The 19,356-nt window shown below is 42.8% G+C and overlaps 1 protein-coding gene and 1 long non-coding RNA gene across 19 annotated transcripts in view; one reads left to right on the plus strand and one right to left on the minus strand.

Moving 5' to 3' along the window:
* sls (sallimus) overlaps window positions 1-19,356 on the plus strand; it is a 601,134-nt gene that overhangs the window by 474,923 nt on the left and 106,855 nt on the right. The window contains exon 105 of one of the 18 annotated variants that reach the window (XM_069317090.1): window positions 7,242-18,716. The exons of the other annotated variants lie outside the window; for them this stretch is intronic. Within the exon in view, the coding sequence (XP_069173191.1) occupies window positions 7,242-18,716 (11,475 nt within the window). The remainder of the gene's footprint in view (window positions 1-7,241; window positions 18,717-19,356) is intronic. 18 annotated transcript variants of the gene reach the window in all.
* On the minus strand, window positions 4,842-6,761 carry LOC123767363 (uncharacterized). Its single transcript, XR_006773953.2, has 2 exons — window positions 6,446-6,761; window positions 4,842-5,541 (listed from the first exon to the last, which is right to left on the minus strand). It is a non-coding gene; the product is annotated as an uncharacterized lncRNA (long non-coding RNA).

A 19,356-nucleotide genomic window follows, 5' to 3' on the forward strand; every position in this document is an offset into this window, starting at 1 on the left:
GTTTGTGTGTGGGGAGTGGTGGGGACGGTGGGGTTTAATTTTAGTTTGCGCCAGGAGGTAAGTCTCCCCCTGCCGTCTTGCTCCGCCTTGGTGGCGGCTAAAGGTGGCTCTTTCTTACCTCCTAGCCCGGTAACCCTTATGATGGATATCACCAACTAACGTGCAATCATGGCATGTAAAATGAAACAACAGGTTTTGCATTTCATTAGTTGGAAAATATAAATTACTCAAAAGAGCATTGATTAATCGCTTGCGACTCAGCAAGAGAGTTCGAGGAAAGGTGGTTGGGAGGAAATGATGTATTTAATGGTCATTAATGCAACCTGTGAGGTAAAAACCCATCGCGGGTGATGAGTCAGGAGTGCCACGTGCAAGGGGGAGGATGAATCAACATGAAGGACAGGCCATGTTAGGAAGTGAGCCGCCGCACATGTTCAGTGCTCGTGGCCCCGGAGCGCGCCCGCAGCCCGTCAAGCAAGCTTTGTGCAGATGGACAGATCGCCATGTTGGGGCCCAGGTCAAGCCACCTGTTTAAACGCTACTTATGGTCTGCTTTTTTAGCATGCTAGCTGGACGTGGGTGGAAATGAGTGCTCGAAGGCTATTATAGGAGAGCGATAATGGGTTGTTGGTATGCAGGGGTGATGAAGTTTGACACAATTGGCACTCAGTCGTGACTTATGGAAGTGGAGAACGGTAGCATTTTCATGCTAGTGGTTGTAGGGCTGGTGTTGAGGTAGTAGCATGGGTGTAGAGGCAGTGGGGACAGGGGTAGAGTTGTGGTAGCTGTAGCGATGTAGAAGTAGTGGAGAGAGAGGTGATATGGGAGGAGTAGTAAAGTAAAGTCATATACAATATTTAAAGTTTTATTGTTATACAGCAAGGGTTCACTGTGTAGGTTGAACTGAACACGAGCACAACCATAAATGAACAATGATAAAACATACGTTTAATTTATTCGTAACACAAAAATACAAAATAGCAATAAATAGGTCTTACACTAACATTGATGAGAATATATATATATATATATATATATATATATATATATATATATATATATATATATATATATATATATATATATATATATAACAGCACAACACCTAGAAAAGAACCTCTGAGACAAGTTAAGCTTAGATTAGTCTAGGCTAGGTTAGCATGGCTATATTAGATTATCTTAATTAATTTGACTTAAGTTGATGTTGATTAGGATAGGTTTGCTTAGGCTTGGTTAGGTTGGATAAGGCTAGGTTATCTTAGTTTAGGTTTGGTTAAGTAAGATTAGGTTAAACTAGATTATGTTAGGTTAACCGAAGTTAGGTCAATCTTGCACATTGCTACGTGCTCATCCTTGCAGAGAAACTGGTTTTGAAGGTTGTGAGGGACAATAGTGTTGTTATGGTAATAGAGATATGGCATAGTAGAGGCAGTGGGAACAGTGCTGGTGTTGGGACTGATGTAGTATAGAAATAGTTGTGATGTGAGGATCCATCTGAGGCTAATGGTGCTGTAGGAGTATTGTGGAGGGTCGCAGGCTTAGAAGGAGCTTGCGGGAGGGTTGCTGGGTTAGAAGGAGTTTGCGGGAAGGTTGCAGGGTGGTAAAGCCGCAGGGCAAGTGGTAGAGGTAGATTTATTAGTGGCGTGTCAGGGGGAGGCGGTAGAAGGGTTACTGTTGTATTTTGAGATTGGGGGCGCGAGGGAGGGGGTGTGAGATGGCGGGAAGCGCACCACCTTACGCCCCCTTGGTCACGTGTATATATAGTAGCGCGGTCACCAGGCTGATGTTCACCACCCAGACCAGGTGGACCCCACATGGTCGCTCCTCCTCCTCCCGCCTATCTTCTGCTCTCAGTCACTCACCTCTTACAAACATTGACAATAGGGGTGATGTGGTGCTTGAGAGGTGTGCGCATGCGCTTTCAACTCAGGCACTTACCACGTCGTCTTTCCTGTAGATGCGTTGACATGACTGATGCCACTTAAACCCCGACGATAGACTTTCAGGAACATTCATTAGTATATAGCCTCTTTTTTCTGTCGTTCCATGCACCACACGAGCCATGTGTTGTTTTATGGAGCGTCTAAATCATTTAAGATTTCAGTTATATATTACGTCGTGCTGTGGCCGCAGGTATAGATACTAGGCTCCAAACAGCCAGTTTTATATAATGAGGTTTATAGAATCGTAGTCACTGATGATCGAAAAATTTATTTTCAATACGTTCGCGTACCCGTTTGATATATTAGCAAGGCTTGCAGCTAATGTTGTTTAACATGGCCACTCTTTATAAAGTATATTTGTTGTCATTACTACGTGGTAACCAGTCTCTCACACACATGAATACAAGTAAATTCTCTATCTCTTTCTCTCATCTATTTCTCTCTCTCCTCTATTTCTCTCTCTCCTCTATTTCTCTCTCTCCTCTATTTCTCTCTCCTCTATCACTTTTGTTTCTCCATCTCTCTCTCTCTCTCTCCTATTTCTCTTTCTCCTCTATTTCTCTCTCTTCTCTATCTCTTTCTCCTCTATCTTTTTCTCCTCCATCTCTCTCTCTTCCCTATCTCTTTCTCCTCTGTCTGTCTGTCTCTGTCTCTCTCTCTCTCTCTCTCTCTCTCTCTCTCTCTCTCTCTCTCTCTCTCTCTCTCTCTCTCTCTCTCTCTCTCTCTCTCTCTCTCTCTCTCTCTTTCTTTCTCTCTCTTTCTCTCTCTTTCTCTCTCTTTCTCTCTCTCTCTCTCTCTCTCTCTCTCTCTCTCTCTCTCTCTCTCTCTCTCTCTCTCTCTCTCTCTCTCTCTCTCTCTCTCTCTCTCTCTCTCTCTCCCCTCTGTCTCTCTCTCACACACTCCCATCCTTGTATAAACATCCTCTGCCAGAGGCACGCGCACAACCTACCCTCTGACACAGTCGAGCCCACCTACACTGTCCATCTGTGTGGCTGTTGAGTGACAAAGCCGCACATCTGCACTTCAGCGCCACAACTCACACACCTCCCGCCCGTTGGTGAGTCCCGGGAGCCAGGTGGCGAGCCTCCCCGAGGGCTGACTGGCGCCTTGCCACCTGGGAGGCCGCAAGGCTAAGCCCAGATGCAATCCTCACACAAACATTATCATCTCTTAGTTGCTTAAATTTAGTCGAAAGAAACCTGCTGGAAAGATACGTTGACACAGCTGTTTCTTGTTTATTCCGATTGTTTTCATCTTAAATATTTGTTCTCCAAGTCATTGGAGTAAAAGGAATTTATAAAAGTATATGATAGGTAAATTTTCCTCGCCAAAACTATATTGGAATTAAGTTGCAGTACTAGTTTGTTATTACCTTTCATGGTTCATTTGACTTAAGTTCTGCGATGGCTGAATCTTGGCCAAATTTGGAGTGCATAATTTAAGTGCAGGTGAAGTAATTAATGTGACGAGTTATAATAGTCTCCCGGGGCACAGGATATTAGCAAGGACATTTATTTTGGAAAAAGGCTTCACTTGAGTTGAATATTTAGGCATTATTGCGGTTTGTAGTTAACACACACAACCCACTCTCACACACACACACACACACACACACACACACACACACACACACACACACACACACACACACACACACACACACACACACACACACACACACACACACACCTTCCTCACCCAAACTCACACACACAACTAGGTGTGCACAGTTTTTGCTCTTCTGAATATTTCATTGGAGCTCAAGTTATGTGCGTATATCCCATTGCCTAAATATGCGATACATTGGGCAAACCTTGACACCGATAACGAACATCACACAGTATTCGTGTTACGAACAGCACAGCATATATATTCCTGTTATGAACGCCACAGTGTATATACCATTGTTACGAACCGTAGGGCATATTCTCCGGCTATGAACGCAACAAAGCACATACTCCTGCCAGAACGCCGTAGGAACCGCGGCGTTCAAAATTTGCAGCTGTTGCAACTGAAGCAATTGGCACTCCATATTCTGCAAGTTACATTAATGACTTAGTAATATTCGCCACACTTATCAACAGAAAATTTATTATAATGATTCATTAAACTCTTGTATCATATCAAGAGACTTCCCTCTGAGGAAACAATATATGTGACTCACCTCTCAGGGTAGCTATGTATATGGCTCCTCTGTGGGGAGCTACATGTTACTCATATCAGAGGGGGACATATATATATATATATATATATATATATATATATATATATATATATATATATATATATATATATATATATATATATATATATATATATATATATATATGACTGCTGAAGGAAGCGACCCAAATATCCCAGTAACAAGGTTACCGTGAATAACCGAACTCAATTACTGGCTCACTATAGCCTATGCTACATGGACATCTTGTTCTGAGTAGCTAAATCTAAAACAACAACAACAACGACATGCAGGAAGCTACATGTCACTCATATCTGCAGGGATCTACATAATATATATGACTCACCTCTGAGGGGACCTATATACACATGAGACTCACCCTTGCATAGGAATCCAGCGACTTACTGAGTTCTCTGAAAGCCATTCAAAGTGTTATGACGAATAAGGAGGTGGGAGCATTTACTTACATCCTTGCCCCATATTTGGTTGAATATTCAGTCAAGGGAAATGTCATGTGCCTTTGACGTACAGACTCGCTCTCTCTCTCTCACAATCTGGGCGATGCCAGTCACATTTCCTTAGACATTAAACTAAGGTGACCGACATATTGAAATCTGTAGCCTATGCTGATTGGACATAACTGTGACAGAATTTTACCCTATCATTAGTGTGGACTCATTTATGATTCAATTACAGTCGGGTTAAATGAAAATCCGTTGTGTGTTTCAGTTTATTTTGTATACCAAGATATATAAATAGTTTGCCCACATAGAAATGACAATATTTTGGTCCTCCCAAAAATATTACACGAGGCAAAATACTTGTATAAAACACACTGTTACTGGTTAAGCCTAAAACACTCAAGAGAATACTTACTTGTGAGTAACACAGCAGAGATAATCTGGAGTGATAGACGCAGAACACATAGTTGCAAACATGTATATAAAGATACGATAAGGATAATTCCTGACGAGGCTATGGCTCCTGGTGAGAGAGTCTGGTCCATGCGCACTTTTGATAGAAGCCTCATCACCTGATGCAGAAAACAGATGTATATTAAGCGTGGTAATACGTCCGTGAAACTACTTCCAACAAAAAACTAACTTATATTTACCAAATTCAGTCACGTGTCAAATGTAACTTTTACATGCACACTGTAAATGGAAAACTCTTGAAATTAGGCCAAAATTTAATTATTTTGTGTCCATGACTGACTTAAGAGTGTTGTATTGCGAGGACGAGACATTAACAAATATATTTAAGCTCAATAATCTATGCCACTAGAAAGGTGACTAAATATACTATGGGATGAGTGCGGACACAAGTGTAGTAGCTGCAGGTTGTGTAGCGGGTGTTGTGGGTGTGTCTCCACCAGCCGCGGCTGCTCGCGGGGTCTCTGCTCCTCTCCACCACCTGCTGAGAAAGCAAACCAAAAATCATAAGCAAGGTCGTGCGAAAATATTTTGCGACATAATTCGCCTGAAGGGCACCGTTAATTTTACCCCCTGACCTTGATACTACCCAACTATATTTCCCGACAGCACGCCAGTCATTATCACGGTTCAGAATTATAATGTACATGCATTTGCCTGAGGAATTTGTAAAAAACATGGATATAATGATCTGTACAATTTCTAATTTTATATGAATATTTAACCTCTGGGGAGTTTCACACAAACGCGCGCCATTGGTCTTATGATGAAAACAAATTTTTGGCAGGGTTCTTAGACCGCTACCTCGAGAATATGGCCTGACTGCAACAGCTGCCGGAGCCTTATGAGGACATGAGGGAGTTAGGGGGCCACGGTGAGGCCGGGAGAAGGCCAAATGAGGTAATATAACAAGCGACTAATTTTGCTTCGTGGGTGCCTGGGTGCCGGGTCTGTCTCAGTGAGTCACGGATGCTAAGAAAGTCTATGAATCACCTCACTCTCTCCCTCGGGATCCCTTTTAAGATATTATGCACTCTGGACTTAAGAGATCGAAATATTTCAGCACTGAAAGAAATGTGTCATGCTAAATAAATGTGATATTTTATGACACATTGATATTTTGAGCCAGCCTAGCGGACTGGCGCCGATATATTTTCAGTCCTGCAAGCAAGCACGGTATATTTTTCTTAATTTAAGTCTTCGTTCACCAGTTTATGATTCAAGATAACTTAAATTCACATAATATTTTCTTCATCATACCTTTAAAACCAGAGCAGCACTATACCTTCAAGATCATACCTTCAAAAACCATACCTCCCAACCTGACACTTATGACAACCATACATATGACTTAACCATACATACGAACCATACATATGAAAGCTTACCATAGTGTTGAGGGTGGTGTGTCACCTCCCCGCCCGGGCCCAGCTGTCAGTGAAGACTATTTGCTGTGTAAACACACTGGCTTTTCGCCACCATGTTTCACTCCTCTTACTCTCTTTGCTTTAGGGACGTATCTATACACGTCTCTGCTTTAGCTTCTGCTGTCAATCTTCCTTTAAAGCTTCCATGATATGTCCCCCGGTTTATAGAGGGCAGTAATATATTCAAAGTCCTTTCAAGATTATCTTTCAACTTTTCCTTCGTTGTTCATTCACGATCACTTCGAATTGACTTCGTCGACCCTCACACCACGAATGCTCCAACTAAACTGAGTTGCTCGAGCATTTGCGGCTGCTGAAGTAGTTCTAGTGGGAGGCAAGCCCGCCCACGTCACAGGTGCCTCCGCCACATTCAGCCAATGGGAGAGCAGCAGGCTATAGCGAGCGCTACGATTGGGTCCTCACCCATGGTGTGAACGAATCATTTGGGACGTCGAGGTTACAGAGATTACGTCACTGTTCTAGCACCTCCCACGATACTCATAGGGTGTCCCCCCTCATGAATCATACAGAAGCCACGCACTGACTCATGACACATCTGTGGCTTTTAGACCTTTTTTTATACACTTTATAGCTTTCGTTGCTTAGGTTTATATCTAAATATAATCTCTCAGGTCTTTGTCGGCCAATGAAAATAAGGTTACTGCGAGCCGGTCTAATGACACAATGCCCTCATGCATCCCTTATGGCGCAAGTTGTGCCGAGTGTGTTGTTGACTAGTTGGATTAATTTCCTACAGGTTCATTTACCGAGGTCGAAGACTCTATCCGGCTTACATGTCGGGCACAAGAGAGAGAATCACGAAGGCATCGATGGGTTTCTCCAAGTCCCGCCAGGTGGCTGTCTCGCAGCCCGGCAAGGCCCTTCAGAGACACAAGCGTCCCTGGAAGTGATGCACATCCTCGCTTTAGACAGAGAACTGAAGAAGACATAGAGAAGAAAAAGAGAGAAACCGCGCCATGGCTACTCGAGAAAAAGACTGAAGATATTGGATCAGCTGCATCAAAACTTAAGAAATCTACTAGAATGCTGGAACCCAAAGAACCAGAAAGGTGGACAATTCCTAAGGTCGAACTCAAGAAATCTCAGCAAAGAAAGTTTGCTCCGGAGGAAACCAAGCTTGAGTCGGTTGAGCTTGCACACTTTGAGGGACTCAAGAAGCCGGTACAAGAACCGGGCAAGGAGGGAAGCCCTGAGTCTGACTTCGACGACGATGATTATGAAATTATTTCCGAGGGTGAATATGGCGAGTTTGGTGAAGACGAGATACCAGATCAGGCGCCAAGGAGCAGAGGAAGAGTTCATAGGGAACTGACAAAGGAAAGATATCAGCGGAAAGCAAAGGACACTACACAGTTAAAGGAAGGGAAGAAGCCAGTGTATCGTAGAAGACGAGTGAAACCTCAAGTAGGTACTGATGAGGAGGTTCACTTAAAACCAGTCAAGTACACACCAGAAGCTCCTGAAGGGGATGAAAAGCCGCATCTGAAGCCTTTTCAGAAAGTGAAATCTGAACCAGAAGACACGACAGATGGGGAGATTAAAGCTCCTCTGTGGAGAGTCAAGAAGCTTCCTCAACGACAAGAGGAGAAGGAAGGTGTCACACTTAAACCTTTTAAAACTGACAAAGCCAAAGAACCGGAATCAGTCTCTCTGGCCGAAGAAGTTCCTGAAGATGGCTCTAAACCTGATGAGGAAAAAATCCATGAACCAGAAAAATTGAAGCCAAAAGTTGGTAAGAGGCTTCCTAAAGACAAAGAAGAACCAGAGAAATTTGTGTTGCCAAAGGTGCAGCTCAAGAAAACACATCGCTCTCACCTTGTTCCTGAAGACACAACACTTGAAACTGTGGAGCTCACGCATGTAGAGAAGCTGAAAAAAGTGAAGACAGAGAAGGATCAACGTGATCTGAGCCCTTTACCTGATAAGGAAATGTATCGTTATGAGGAATTACTCGATGACCAGCAAGTTTCCTTGGACACTTGGGAAGAGATAAAACGAAAAGAAATAGAAACACAAGAACGCATTGAAGACACTGACACATATCAACGTAAGCCCAAAGAGCAAGCTTCTGAAATCGATGAAGATCGTGTCATGAAATTAGGAAAGGGACGGTGGAAACCAGAGGAAAAATTGGAGCAGATTAAGTTCAAACCAGGAAAGCGCCTCCCTAAACCTTCGGAAGAGGAACCAGAAATGGCTCATTTAAAACCATTTACAAAGAAAATTATAACACAGGAGGATGAGAAAGACCAGGTATCTCTGAAGCCTGGTAAAAGACCAACAAAACGTGTCCCTGAAGGTGAATCTACAGATTTGAAACCATATGAGCGTACTGAAGTAGACATCGCTGATAAAGACGAAGTAGAACCTCACAAAATTCACAAATCAATCTATGAGACTGAGCTTCTTAGAGAGGAAGAGTCTAAGATAAAAACAGATCTGACAAAACGAGAGGAAGAGGAAGAAATATCAAAAGTGCCTTCCTGGAGAGTCAAGAGACTTCCCCGAAAAGACGAGGAAAAAGAAGAGGTGGTGTTGAAACCCTTCCAGAAAGGAAAGCCTGAAGAACCTAGATCAACTCGAAAATTAAAAGTCGGTAAGCCATACGAACCGAAAGCTTCTGAATCCGAAAAAATTAAGAATGAAGAGTTTCTAGATGAATTTATTGAAACTGATGATAAAATACAGGATGAGTACCAAGAGAGCATAGATGAAACAACGACGAAGCCTTATCCCTTCAGTAAACCACCTGACTCTCAGGAGGCTAAATTAAAGCCTCATAAAAGACCAGGGATTCAAGTGCCTCAAAAAGAAGAATTCACAATTCCAAAGGTCACACTTAAGAAAACGATACCAAGAAAGTTTGTCCCAGAGGAAACCACTCTTGAATCTGTAGATCTTGAGCACGTGGAGAAACCAAAGAAGCCCGAGCCCACAAAGGAAAAGCGAGAATGGAGTCCAGTGCCAGACTATGAGACATATGCTCCAGACGAGCTGCCGGAGAGGGAACCTGTCGAACTTGAGAAACCTGATACATTTGAACCCACTGAAAGGACAAAAGATGAGAGGGAGCAAGAAAAGGATAAGTATCAGCGCAAGCCAAAGGAAAAGACAGAATATGAAGAAGAAAAGAAGTTGAAACTTGGCAAAGGTCGGTGGCCACCAGAGGAGGAAGAGGAACAAATAAAGCTTAAGCCAGGGAAACGCTTGCCTTGGCAACCTGAAGAGGAGAAAGAAGCACCACATTTGAAACCCATACCCAGGAGAAAGCCGGAGACAGAAGATAAAGAGAAAGTGCCTCTGAAGCCAGGCAAGAGACCATCCAAAGACATTCCAGAAAGAGAACCAATGGAGCTGGAACCATTCGAGCAGGTCGAGCGAGAGATTCCTGACAGAGATGAGGTACAACTAGAGGAACCTCTCAAACCTAAGTCCAAGCCTAAAAAGAAACCCATCAGTGAATCTGACATGCCAAAGCCATTTGATACAGTGAAAACTCCTGACGATGAAATTAAGCCAAGGAAAGAGCGAACAAAGCCAGACAGGAAAGAAGAGGAAAAAGAGTCTCCTTCATGGAAAATTAAGAGGATTCCTCCTAAAGAAGAAGTTAAAGAAGAAATTATTTTAAAACCATTCACTAAGGATAAACCTGAAGAGCCTAAACCGGCTCGAAGGCCCAAACCTGGCAAACCATATGAACCAGAAGTTCCCGAGCCAGAGAAAACCCCTCTGGAACCATACAGGAAAACTGACAAAGAAAAGGTTAGTGAACTTGAACGACAGAGAGATCTAGAGGACTTGAAGGTTGATGAAACAGTGACAGATGTTAGAGAAGACGAGCTTCCTGTTCACCCAGACAAGGTTCAGGCAAAGCCCGGCAAAAGACCTCAGAAAGAAAAGCCACAAAAAGAAGAGTTCTCAATACCCAAAGTGGCATTAAAGAAAACTGTTCCTAAGAAGTTTGTCCCTGAAGAAGAAAAGCTCGAATCGGTAGATCTTGAGCATGTAGAGAAACCAAAGAAGCCCGAGCCGACAAAGGAAAAGCGAGAATGGAGTCCAATGCCAGACTATGAGACATATGCTCCAGACGAGCTGCCGGAGAGGGAACCTGTCGAACTTGAGAAACCTGATACATTTGAGCCCACTGAAAGGACAAAAGATGAGAGGGAGCAAGAAAAGGATAAGTATCAGCGCAAGCCAAAGGATAAAACAGAATATGTTGAAGAAAAGAAGTTGAAACTTGGCAAAGGTCGGTGGCCACCAGAGGAGGAAGAGGAACAAATAAAGCTTAAGCCAGGGAAACGCTTGCCTTGGCAACCTGAAGAGGAGAAAGAAGCACCACATTTGAAACCCATACCCAGGAGAAAGCCGGAGACAGAAGATAAAGAGAAAGTGCCCTTGAAGCCAGGCAAGAAACCATCCAAAGACATTCCAGAAAGAGAACCAATGGAGCTGGAACCATTTGAGCAGGTCGAGCGAGAGATTCCTGACAGAGATGAGGTACAACTAGAGGAACCTCTCAAACCTAAGTACAAGCCTAAAAAGAAACCCATCAGTGAATCTGACATGCCAAAGCCATTTGATACAGTGAAAACTCCTGACGATGAAATTAAGTCAAAGAAAGAGCGAACAAAGCCAGACAGGAAAGAAGAGGAAAAAGAATCTCCTTCATGGAAAATTAAGAGGATTCCTCCTAAAGAAGAAGTTAAAGAAGAAATTATCTTGAAACCATTCACTAAGGATAAACCTGAAGAGCCTAAACCGGCTCGAAGGCCCAAACCTGGCAAACCATATGAACCAGAAGTTCCCGAGCCAGAGAAAACCCCTCTGGAACCATACAGGAAAACTGACAAAGAAAAGGTTAGTGAACTTGAACGACAGAGAGATTTGGAAGATTTGAAGGTTGATGAAACAGTGACAGATATTAGAGAAGATGAGCTTCCTGTTCACCCAGACAAGGTTCAGGCAAAGCCCGGCAAAAGACCTCAGAAAGAAAAGCCGCAAAAAGAAGAGTTCTCAATACCCAAAGTGGCATTAAAGAAAACGGTGCCAAAGAAGTTTGTTCCTGAAGAAGAAAAGCTCGAATCGGTAGATCTTGAGCATGTAGAGAAACCAAAGAAGCCCGAGCCGACAAAGGAAAAGCGAGAATGGAGTCCAGTGCCAGACTATGAGACATATGCTCCAGAGGAGCTGCCAGAGAAGGAGCCTGTCGAACTTGAGAAACCTGATACTTTTGAACCCACTGAAAGGATAAAAGATGAGAAGGAGCAAGAAAAGGACAAGTATCAGCGCAAGCCAAAGGAAAAGACAGAATATGGAGAAGAAAAGAAGTTGAAACTTGGCAAAGGTCGGTGGCCACCAGAGGAGGAAGAGGAACAAATAAAGCTTAAGCCAGGGAAACGCTTGCCTTGGCAACCTGAAGAGGAGAAAGAAGCACCACATTTGAAACCCATACCCAGGAGAAAGCCGGAGACAGAAGATAAAGAGAAAGTGCCTCTGAAGCCAGGCAAGAGACCATCCAAAGACATTCCAGAAAGAGAACCGGTGGAACTGGAACCATTCGAGCGGGTCGATTCGGATATTCTTGATAAAGACAAGGTACAACTGGAAGAACCTGTCAAGCCTGAGCCCAAACTTAGAGAAAAACCGTCAACAGAACCTGGACGGCCAATTCCATGGGAGGAAAAACTTGAGGAGGAGGGGAAACCTAAGCCAAAGAAGGAGAGGACAAAGCCAGAGAAGGAGGAGGAAGAATCTGAATTACCCTCATGGAGAGGCAGGAGATTACCTCCCAAAGAAGAAGAGAAAGAAGATGTACAACTGAAACCATTCGAGAAGCCGAAACCCACAAAGCCAAAACCAAAACCTAAGCATAAACCAGGCACACCATATGAGCCTGAGATTCCTGAGCCAGAAAAGACTCCTCTTGAGCCATATGATAAACCGAAAATGCAGATTACTCCTGACCATGAGCCTCAACCTGTAGAAGATGAAGATGAAGAGAAGCTTCCATCAGATGAACAACCAAAACTTAAGAAAAAGGCAGTTAAGCCAAAGAAAGATGAAGAGGAAGAGATTCCTTCATGGAGAGGTAAAAGACTTCCTCCTAAAGAGGACGAGAAAGAAGAAATTACGCTAAAACCATTCAAGAAGGTAAAGCCCAAAGAACCGAAACCAAGTCCAAAGCTCAAGCCTGGTAAGCCATATGAACCTGAAATCCCGGAGCCAGAGAAAAGTCCCCTCGAGCCATACTCCAAACCTGAAAAAGAGGTTTCTGACAAGATTCCTGAACTTGCAAAGGAAGTTTCTAGGAAACCTGAGGAACCAGAGAAGCCTGAAGAACCAGAGAAGCTTGATGAATCAGACAAAAAGCCTGACGAATCTGAGACAATAACACAAAAGCCCAAAAGGAGACTTCAGAAACTAAAGGCTCCAACTGAAGAAAAGTTTGAAATACCAAAAGTTACTCTCAGAAAAACATCTCAAAAAGTATTTGTACCTGAAGAAGTAACACTGGAAACTGTAGAGCTTGAGCATGTTGAGACACCTGAGGTAGTTGAACCTGAAGTTGAGAAGAGGGTATGGAGTCCTCCTCCGGAGTATGAAACTTATGTTCCAGAGGAAATACCGGAGAAAGAACCTGTAGAGCTAGAGAAATACGAGAAGTATGAACCTCCGACAAAACCAAAAGATGAGGAGGAAGAAGATAAAGGTAAATACGAGCGCAAACCTAAAGATAAACCTGAACCAGAGGAGGACAGGAAGTTGAAGCTTGGAAAAGGTAAATTGAGGCCTGAGGAAGAAGGTGAAGAGAAGAAATTAAAACCACCAAAACGTCGGCCAAAGTCTCCAGAAAAGGAAGCTGAAAAGCCACAACTCAAGCCTATTCCTAAGAAAAAGCCAGAGGAAGAAAAGAAAGATAAAGTAACTCCTAAGCCTGGTAAGAAACCTTCCAAAAAGATTCCGGATCGTGAACCAGTGGAGTTGGAACCATTCGAACGAACAGAACCAGAGATTCTCGACAAAGACAAGGTACCACTGGAGAAACCTCTCAAACCTAAACCGGAACCTAAAGAAAAGCCTTCAATAGAACCAGAAGCTCCAAAGCCATTGGAAGAAAAACCTTCAGAAGAAGAAGAACCAAAACTCAAGAAAGAAAGGCCAAAACCAGAGAAAAAGGAAGAGGAAGCTGAAGTCCCTTCATGGAGAGGTAAGAGGTTACCTCCTAAAGAAGAAGAGAAAGAAGAGATTGTACTAAAACCATTCAAAAAGGAGAAACCTGAAGAACCGAAACCTAAACCAAAATATAAACCAGGCAAGCCGTACGAACCTGAGATTCCTGAACCAGAAAAGACTCCTCTTGAGCCATATACTAAACCAGATAAAGAAAAGGTTCCAGATGGTGTGACTGAACCTGTGAAGCCGGAAGATGAGGAAAAACCTAAGCCTGAGGAAGAGATTAAGCCTAAAAAGGAAAGAATAAAACCAGATAAAGATGAGGAAGTTGAAACACCATCGTGGAGAGGTAAAAGACTTCCTCCCAAGGAAGAAGATAAAGAAGAAATTACGCTTAAACCGTTCAAGAAGGAGAAGCCCAAAGAGCCTAAACCAAGTCCAAAAATCAAACCAGGAAAGCCGTATGAACCGGTAATCCCTGAGCCTGAGAAACCGCCTCTTGAACCTTACGAAAAGCCTGAAAGGGAGAAAGTTCCTGATCAAGTTCCTAAACCTGAAAAGGAGAAAGTTCCTGAGCAAGTTCCTGAACCAGAAAAGGAAATATCTCCTAAACCAGAGAGAGAAGAGAAGCCACAACAACTTGAGAAAATACCAGGAAAACGAAGGAAAAGACCTCCGATGCTCGCAGCTCCAATTGAAGAGAAGTTTGAAATACCAAAGATAACACTCAAGAAAACAACACAGAATGTATTTGTACCTGAAGAAGTTACCCTGGAAACTATAGAGCTTGAGCATGTTGAAACGCCTGAGGTAATTGAACCTGAAGTTGAGAAGAGAGTATGGAGTCCTCCTCCGGAGTATGAAACTTATGTTCCAGAGGAAATACCGGAGAAAGAACCTGTAGTGCTGGAAAAATACGAGAAGTATGAACCTCCGACAAAACCAAAAGATGAGGAGGAAGAAGATAAAGGTAAATACGAGCGCAAACCTAAAGATAAACCTGAACCAGAGGAGGACAGGAAGTTGAAGCTTGGAAAAGGTAAATTGAGGCCTGAGGAAGAAGGTGAAGAGAAGAAATTAAAACCACCAAAACGTCGGCCGAAGTCTCCAGAAAAGGAAGCTGAAAAGCCACAACTCAAGCCTATTCCTAAGAAAAAGCCAGAGGAAGAAGAGAAAGATAAAGTAACTCCTAAGCCTGGTAAGAAACCTTCCAAAAAGATTCCGGACCGTGAGCCAGTGGAGTTGGAACCATTCGAACGAACAGAACCAGAGATTCTCGACAAAGACAAGGTACCACTGGAGAAACCTCGCAAACCTAAACCGGAACCTAAAGAAAAGCCTTCAATAGAACCAGAAGCTCCAAAGCCATTGGAAGAAAAACCTTCAGAAGAAGAAGAACCAAAACTCAAGAAAGAAAGGCCAAAACCAGAGAAAAAGGAAGAGGAGCCTGAAGTCCCTTCATGGAGAGGTAAGAGGTTACCTCCTAAAGAAGAAGAGAAAGAAGAGATTGTACTAAAACCATTCAAAAAGGAGAAACCTGAAGAACCGAAACCTAAACCAAAATATAAACCAGGCAAGCCGTACGAACCTGAGATTCCTGAACCAGAAAAGACTCCTCTTGAGCCATATACTAAACCAGAAAAAGAAAAGGTTCCAGATGGTGTGACTGAACCTGTGAAGCCGGAAGATGAGGAAAAACCTCAGCCTGAGGAAGAGATTAAGCCTAAAAAGGAAAGAATAAAACCAGATAAAGATGAGGAAGTTGAAACACCATCGTGGAGAGGTAAAAGGCTTCCTCCCAAGGAAGAAGACAAAGAAGAAATTACGCTTAAACCGTTCAAGAAGGAGAAGCCCAAAGAGCCTAAACCAAGTCCAAAAATCAAACCAGGAAAGCCGTATGAACCGGTAATCCCTGAGCCTGAGAAACCGCCTCTTGAACCTTACGAAAAGCCTGAAAGGGAGAAAGTTCCTGATCAAGTTCCTAAGCCTGAAAAGGAGAAAGTTCCTGAGCAAGTTCCTGAACCAGAAAAGGAAATATCTCCTAAACCAGAGAGAGAAGAGAAGCCACAACAACTTGAGAAAATACCAGGAAAACGAAGGAAAAGACCTCCGATGCTCCCAGCTCCAATTGAAGAGAAGTTTGAAATACCAAAGATAACACTCAAGAAAACAACACAGAATGTGTTTGTACCTGAAGAAGTTACCCTGGAAACTATAGAGCTTGAGCATGTTGAAACGCCTGAGGTAATTGAACCTGAAGTTGAGAAGAGAGTATGGACTCCTCCTCCGGAGTATGAAACTTATGTTCCAGAGGAAATACCGGAGAAAGAACCTGTAGTGCTGGAGAAATACGAGAAGTATGAACCTCCGACAAAACCAAAAGATGAAGAGGAAGAAGATAAAGGTAAATACGAGCGCAAACCTAAAGATAAACCTGAACCAGAGGAGGACAGGAAGTTGAAGCTTGGAAAAGGTAAATTGAGGCCTGAGGAAGAAGGCGAAGAGAAGAAATTAAAACCACCAAAACGTCGGCCAAAGTCTCCAGAAAAGGAAGCTGAAAAGCCACAACTCAAGCCTATTCCTAAGAAAAAGCCAGAGGAAGAAGAGAAAGTTAAAGTAACTCCTAAGCCTGGTAAGAAACCTTCCAAAAAGATTCCGGACCGTGAGCCAGTGGAGTTGGAACCATTCGAACGAACAGAACCAGAGATTCTCGACAAAGACAAGGTACCACTGGAGAAACCTCTCAAACCTAAACCGGAACCTAAAGAAAAGCCTTCAATGGAACCAGAAGCTCCAAAGCCATTGGAAGAAAAACCTTCAGAAGAAGAAGAACCAAAACTCAAGAAAGAAAGGCCAAAACCAGAGAAAAAGGAAGAGGAGCCTGAAGTCCCTTCATGGAGAGGTAAGAGGTTACCTCCTAAAGAAGAAGAGAAAGAAGAGATTGTACTAAAACCATTCAAAAAGGAGAAACCTGAAGAACCGAAACCTAAACCAAAATATAAACCAGGCAAGCCGTACGAACCTGAGATTCCTGAACCAGAAAAGACTCCTCTTGAGCCATATACTAAACCAGATAAAGAAAAGGTTCCAGATGGTGTGACTGAACCTGTGAAGCCGGAAGATGAGGAAAAACCTAAGCCTGAGGAAGAGATTAAGCCTAAAAAGGAAAGAATAAAACCAGATAAAGATGAGGAAGTTGAAACACCATCGTGGAGAGGTAAAAGGCTTCCTCCGAAGGAAGAAGATAAAGAAGAAATTACGCTTAAACCGTTCAAGAAGGAGAAGCCCAAAGAGCCTAAACCAAGTCCAAAAATCAAACCAGGAAAGCCGTATGAACCGGTAATCCCTGAGCCTGAGAAACCGCCTCTTGAACCTTACGAAAAGCCTGAAAGGGAGAAAGTTCCTGATCAAGTTCCTAAACCTGAAAAGGAGAAAGTTCCTGAGCAAGTTCCTGAACCAGAAAAGGAAATATCTCCTAAACCAGAGAGAGAAGAGAAGCCACAACAACCTGAGAAAATACCAGGAAAACGAAAGAAAAGACCTCCGATGCTCCCAGCTCCAATTGAAGAGAAGTTTGAAATACCAAAGATAACACTCAAGAAAACAACACAGAATGTATTTGTACCTGAAGAAGTTACCCTGGAAACTATAGAGCTTGAGCATGTTGAAACGCCTGAGGTAATTGAACCTGAAGTTGAGAAGAGAGTATGGACTCCTCCTCCGGAGTATGAAACTTATGTTCCAGAGGAAATACCGGAGAAAGAACCTGTAGTGCTGGAGAAATACGAGAAGTATGAACCTCCGACAAAACCAAAAGATGAGGAGGAAGAAGATAAAGGTAAATACGAGCGCAAACCTAAAGATAAACCTGAACCAGAGGAGGACAGGAAGTTGAAGCTTGGAAAAGGTAAATTGAGGCCTGAGGAAGAAGGCGAAGAGAAGAAATTAAAACCACCAAAACGTCGGCCGAAGTCTCCAGAAAAGGAAGCTGAAAAGCCACAACTCAAGCCTATTCCTAAGAAAAAGCCAGAGGAAGAAGAGAAAGTTAAAGTAACTCCTAAGCCTGGTAAGAAACCTTCCAAAGAGATTCCGGACCGTGAGCCAGTGGAGTTGGAACCATTCGAACGAACAGAACCAGAGATTCTCGACAAGGACAAGGTACCATTGGAGAAACCTCTCAAACCTAAACCGGAACCTAAAGAAAAACCTTCAATGGAACCAGAAGTTCCAAAACCGGTCGAAGAGAAACCACCAAAAGAAGAAGAACCTAAGCCTAAGAAAGTAAGAAAGAGGCCAGAGAAGAAAGATGAAGAGCCCGAAGTTCCTTCCTGGAGAGGTAGAAGGTTACCTCCTAAAGAAGAAGAGAAAGAGGAAATTGTATTAAAACCATTCAAAAAGGAGAAACCTGCAGAACCAAAACCAAAACCCAAACGCACGCCAGGTAAACCTTACGAACCTGAAATTCCGGAGCCGGAGAAACCTCCTCTTGAGCCATACTCAAAACCCGAAAAAGAAAAGTCACCGAAGCCTGAGGAAGTGCTGAAGAAGCCTAGCAAAAAGCCCAAAAAGATCAAGGAAGCTGAACCCAAGAAACCTCTGGTTCCTGTTATGGCTACTGAAGTGCCAGAAGAAGCTAAGGTTGAGGAAACAAAGGCTACACGAGTTGATATAGAACTAACTGAAGTAGTGACGAAGAAGGAGAGCGTTGTTAAGTCAGTTAAACGGGTGAACCAGAAGCCGAAGGACATCGAAGTCATTCCACCATCCTTCTCTCAGTTCCTGGAGCCGATTATCACACAAACCTCTCACAAATCAGTCTTCAAGTGTGAGGTGAAAGGCTACCCTCCACCTGAAATTAAATGGTATTTCAACAGATTCGAAATCATACCTAGCCCCAACAGGATCATCTGCTACGAAGACAGGGTATCGACCCTGACCATCGTGCGGACCACAGAAGACGACGAGGGCATGTACTCATGCGAGGCGGTGAACGTGGCAGGGAAGGCAACCACTATTGCCAACTTAGTGCTAGAAGGTACAGTCCAGATGTGTCTTTGTGGCTGCTGCACGAAGCTGTAGGAGGAGGATTTCGTCTTCAAATAACTTGATTAACCTTTAGAGTTGTGTTTTGTGTGATTTTTTTTTCTACTATTTTGAGTTCGATGTTGTCGATATAGATCTAAAATTGTAATTATGTTGTGTAAATATGTCTGTTTATTGTAAGATCAACTCTTGTATATATTGTTAGAAACTGTGATGCTCTTTTGAACCTGTAATATTAGTTTACCTCTAACCATACTTGTACATTTTCTTTGTTTTAAATAATAATAATAATAATAATGCTAATGTACATTATATTATTAATGCTTGTATGTTTGGTGTTGGTAGTTTGAGGAACTTCATTGTTGTAAATAGTAATTATAATAACGACAACTTCATGTCCAAACCACACATCAGAAAATGGAGAAACGACTGGACTATCATATTACTTGATAATGGTCGAGGACGGACCGAAACGTCGTCGTCTCCTCGTCTTCTGATGCATGGTTTGGTCATCATATCTACAGTTTGGTCATTATATCTACGTTATTGTGACTCATTGTCTGCAATAATTAATTTATTATTAATGCTTTTTAACGTTTCGTGTTGTAGAGTGTGAAGATCTGTTATTTACT

The sequence above is a fragment of the Procambarus clarkii genome, chromosome 86, assembly GCF_040958095.1.
Source record: "Procambarus clarkii isolate CNS0578487 chromosome 86, FALCON_Pclarkii_2.0, whole genome shotgun sequence".
NCBI classification, from domain to species: Eukaryota; Metazoa; Arthropoda; class Malacostraca; order Decapoda; family Cambaridae; genus Procambarus; species Procambarus clarkii.